Source organism: Takifugu rubripes, chromosome 16, assembly GCF_901000725.2.
Source record: "Takifugu rubripes chromosome 16, fTakRub1.2, whole genome shotgun sequence".
Classification (NCBI taxonomy): Eukaryota; Metazoa; Chordata; class Actinopteri; order Tetraodontiformes; family Tetraodontidae; genus Takifugu; species Takifugu rubripes.
Window position 1 is genome coordinate 1,405,042 of NC_042300.1, and position 4,854 is coordinate 1,409,895.

Here is a 4,854-nt window from a genome sequence, read left to right on the forward strand (position 1 = left end):
GTGTCTCTCTCCTATTAGAGGTGTGAAGGAGTGTAGTCTCTCAGGAGCAAATGTGTAGCACAGACATCAGAAAATCTTAAGTAAGCTGTAGATGCCAGCTAGCTAATCATCATTAGTCACCTGTTGATTAAAAGAAAGTGCGACAAAACAACAGCTAGGTAACATGGGAAACATTACTGACTTCAAAAAGTCACACAAACAAATAACAGAAAGGGAATGTCCATGAGGACAAAGGTCAGGCATAGTTAAGCATATTTTTTCCACGTACAATAAAAAGGAAGATCAACAACACATATTATGCATAGGCTACTAGAAATTTTTTAAAGACTTGAATTTTACAAAAAGTGTTTGCATGGTTTCTTGCAGAAATAAGGGAGGGAAAGAATATAATCACTATCTTAATTTTTTTTTTAATTTATTTATCTGTAGGGCCGTACAAATGCAGAAGCATGTTAAAAGAGAGCACAGAAGTCACTAAAGATCAATTACAGAGAACAGGTATAGTGTTGTTACTCTAAGGGTTAAATATCAGAGTAGGAAATCAGGGGTCCAACATGAATAAAAAACATCTGTTTCGGCGAGGTTTTCTACTGGACCCGAAAGCAGGCAAACTCAGTTGGGAATAGTGTCCAACACAGAAGTCTTTATTAAAGGTCAACTCAAAAGTCTCCTGGACTGCATGGGAAGCACTCATCCAGCTATTCCGGATTGCACAGAGAGCTCCAGAGTGGAGCAAACACGGGAGTCCGGTCCAGCGCGTTCTTCTCTCCAGCAGGGCGGTGTGGAGACCTCGAACAGACAGTAAGAAACATTAAAATGAGTTCTATCATAAAGCAAAGGAACAGGATTCAGATATACCATTGGAACGCTAGAAGTCCCCCACGCTGGCAGACAGGCGCTCCGTCCTTAAATAGGTGGCCAATGTAAATTGCCGACAGGTGCGTCTGACTGCAGAGCCGCTGTAGCAGATTATCGGCTCCTCCACCCCTGCTGCAGGAAGAAGAAGCAAGCAGGACCACAACACGTGACCCGGAACCCTGGACCCCAACAAACAACAATCCCCCTGTACCATGTTGTAGGTTAAAATGGGTCATTCATGGTGATTACAATTCCCTTTAGAACTGGAAAAGTCCCAGCTCACTAGTGTCATACCCACAGCTGACATACGGCTTGATATCTGTCAACAGAAATCGAAAACTTAATTCAGAATAGAAGTTGTACACAGAAACAATTGGCAGCTGTTTTGCACCCCACAGATGAATGTTTGAAGATGTGTACAAGGGTTAACAACCCGAAATTGTCTAATTAACCAAGGTAGACCAATTTTTGACCATCTGACTTTTCAGTGTGGATTGAAAGAACTCTATCAATGTCCTAGCCAGAATGATAACAGACTTCCAATGAAGAAAATTCATTCATAAAGAAGGATGGTATTCCCGGAGTGTAAGAGTGGCTAGAAGAGTTAATTTGGTAGCAACCCAACAGCCCAACAAGGACCAAACAAACATCTGTAAGGCACATGAGCCATGCTGCCTATAGTGTGCTCGCAAGCCCACCATATCTGCGCACATGGACAAGAGTGGGTTTTTCACTATTTTGACAACCTGCCGTCATGAAGGCCAACACAATCACAACCACCAACATCACCCAGCCTGCTCTTATCATTATCAGGATGGTTTGACCGTGACAAGCACCCCAAGTTTCTATAAATAATAATTAAATCATTTGAAATGAGTGTCCTTTCGCAAAGTTCTCCAATTTTGTGGAAACCAAGCTCATATTGCACTGACCCACTTGGTCACTCTAATAGGTGGGAAACCTACATGAAGGGGAACTTACATTTATTCTTCTGTGTGTCCGAGTAGTCCAGGCCATTAAGCATTCACCATCATGCCCAATGCCAAAGGCCCACTGTCAGTGATAGGCCCTGGTTACCTGCGACCAGGCAAGGAGTAAAAGTAGACCAAGTTATTTTGCTCAAGATATGTGGTCCTTTTTAAATATTGAGGCTGCATGGTCACTTCCATGATGGGTGTCAGAGCTTGGACTGCATGCCCCTACTGTAGTGTTTTCAGCAGACGGACTCTACTAGGGTTGCCCTAGTCACCATTTCTGTTCATAATATTTAGAGACACAATTGCCTGAGCTGGGTTGGTGTTGGAGGGGTCCAGTTTGGTGGCCTACAAATCAGGTCTTTGCTTTCTGCAGCTGTCTGTGTAGATTCTCAATCATCCAGGTCATTGTATCCAAGGTAGTTTTCTATGTCAACTGGACTGGGTTTCTTCTCTTGAAAAGAGAAGAAAAGAAACTACCTTGGACTTTCTGCAGCTCTTGGCTGCATGTTCCATGTCCAGAGTGTCCTCTTTGTGTCAAAGGTGAGATCCACCCTCAAGTGAATATTAAGTATTAGATTCAACTTTATTGTTATTGCACATGTACAGGTACAGAGCAACAAAATGCAGTTCAGCATCTAACCAGAAGTGCAAAGAAGCAGCAAGTGAGGATAATAACTTAATAAATACAGTATGGCGGTTATTTTACAATTGTTTACCGGGTTGTGCTATAAACATATTTTACAGATGGTGTTTACATTAAATGCCTTGGACTATAAGTGCAGGAGCTATTTAGCTATTTACATAAGATAGAGGAGATGTGCAATATTAAGTATCTTAGGTTTACCAAGTGAGGTTTTAAATATTAAAGCTTTAAATTTCAAGAATTTCCTTGACATTCTAAAAAGAAAAGCTTTAAGTCCCCTCCCCCCAAAAGGGATTTGCATATCCATGCAGTTTGGAATGCATGACTGATGTGGGCCTGTATTTTTATGCTATGAGGCTGACTATTTAAATATCAGGTCTAAAGCAGTAATAAAATGGACAGATCAGAGAGAGAGAGAGATCAGCACTGGAATATGGTAAGCAACTTCTAAATTATTGTGTTTCATGAGTTTCTGTCCCAACTGAAGTTGTTTTATTATGTTGGGGTTTTGTTAACAAGCTTTAAAGCCTTTAAACTTAAAACATTTCTTCTCTTCTCAAAAGAAACTTTAAGAAAAAAAAATCTAGCTGCTTTTGTTTTACTGAATTGTATTGATGACAATATTGTTCATATTCAAGTTGATATATATTTTTAAAGGTTTTCTTGTAAAACTTGTTTAGCTTCATTAACTGTCCTTGCAGGAGTCAAAGAAAAGTGAACCAATGCTGATGGTCAACGACACCTCCACTGTTAATGAAATTCATCCCTGCTATATATCACATGATGTAACTTACACATTTACACATATTCCTTCATTGAAATGTGTAATATTATATATTTTCTTGGTTCATTGTCTGTTGTGACAGTGTGTGGAAATGCTCTGGTAATAATCTCAATCATTTACTTCAAACAGCTCCACGTCCCCACTAACTACCTGATCCTGTCTCTGGCTGTGGCCGACCTGCTCGTAGGAGTGTTAGTTTTTCCTTTCAGCATGGCGTTCACTGTAACCTCCTGCTGGTACCATGAAGATTTGGCTTGTAAATTAAGAGAAGTCTTTGACGTTATACTTAGCACAGCATCTATTTTGAACTTATGCTGCATCTCAATTGACAGATACTATGCTGTCTGTCATCCTCTTGCTTACAAGAGTAAAATAAATAATTGTATTATTGGGGTTATGATCCTGGTGAGCTGGGGGGTTGCTGCACTAACTGGAATTGTATTGTGTATGTAGGGGGCGTGTTGATGGAAATGTGAAGAAAGTTGTTTATTGGATGCTTTAATATCAAATACACTTTCCTGTATATTTGCTTTTTACATCCCGGTCATCGTAATGCTTCATATCTATCTGAGGATTTTCTTTGCTGCTCAGAAACAAGCCAAACAAATTCAAAACACAAAATCTGGAGCAAATGTCAGCAAAATGGAGAAAAAGGCTACCAAAACTCTAGCTATAGTTGTGGGAGTGTTCCTCCTGTGTTGGACTCCATATTTCCTTTGTATTATTTTCCAGCCATTAATTCATGAAATTACTCCAATTTCTGTAATTGAAGCCTTTAATTGGCTTGCACTGTCAAATTCAACACTTAATCCTTTTATTTATGCTTTTCTTTTATAGCTGGTTTCAGGTCTGCATTTAGAACAATCATTCTGGAAAAATATTTAATGAAGATTTTTCAAATACCAAACTCCTGTGACTTTGAAAAAGCTTGTATCTATATGGTCCCCTGAAGCTTCAGTAGCAAAGTCGCTGTGCCCTTGTGCACATTCAGTAAAAGTTATTTATCTAGTAAACACCTTTGTGAGTAAAACTTTATCAGCATGAATGTAACTTCTGAAATACTGATAACACATATTATTATTATTATTATGTTGTTGTTATTTAAAGATTAGCTGACTAAATTCCAGTTTTTATCATTGTAGTTATGAATTTGTTGAGGATTTACTACCACAAAATGTTCTTGCACTTCCAGAAATGTGTTTATTTACAATTCCAGTTTATTATTTACAATAATGTCCGTAGTTCATCCTGAAGCAGCAATCTTGTCCTGATTCAGTAGATCAAGATCAAGATGTCTTTCTCCATAATCTCGCATTAAAATTTGAATAATTTACAATAAAACACATTTTGCAAATAAAAATGTTTTTCTTTCAAGTTTTGAAAAGAATAAAGACAGCCACCTGTAAAATTCTAAGGATTAAACATTTGTAATTAAGCCTTTGTGTCAGACAAAGATACACCTGGACACACAAAACAAACACACCGAGACAAAGACAGTTTAACAGTCGTGAATACACACAACTGCAACTACGTGTCACAGCCCTACATCATATCACTTTTTTAATGGTCTCTATTAAAAATTAAGCAAAAAT

At 38.5% G+C, this 4,854-nt stretch overlaps 1 protein-coding gene across 1 annotated transcript; it reads left to right on the forward strand.

Moving 5' to 3' along the window:
- The first annotated feature begins 3,395 nt into the window (after window positions 1-3,395).
- On the forward strand, window positions 3,396-4,505 carry LOC101068509 (trace amine-associated receptor 1-like). The gene is given in 1 exon segment (XM_029849682.1): window positions 3,396-4,505. A coding segment is annotated over 1 exon segment (627 nt). The 5' UTR covers window positions 3,396-3,472; the 3' UTR covers window positions 4,100-4,505.
- The last annotated feature ends 349 nt before the right edge of the window (window positions 4,506-4,854 follow it).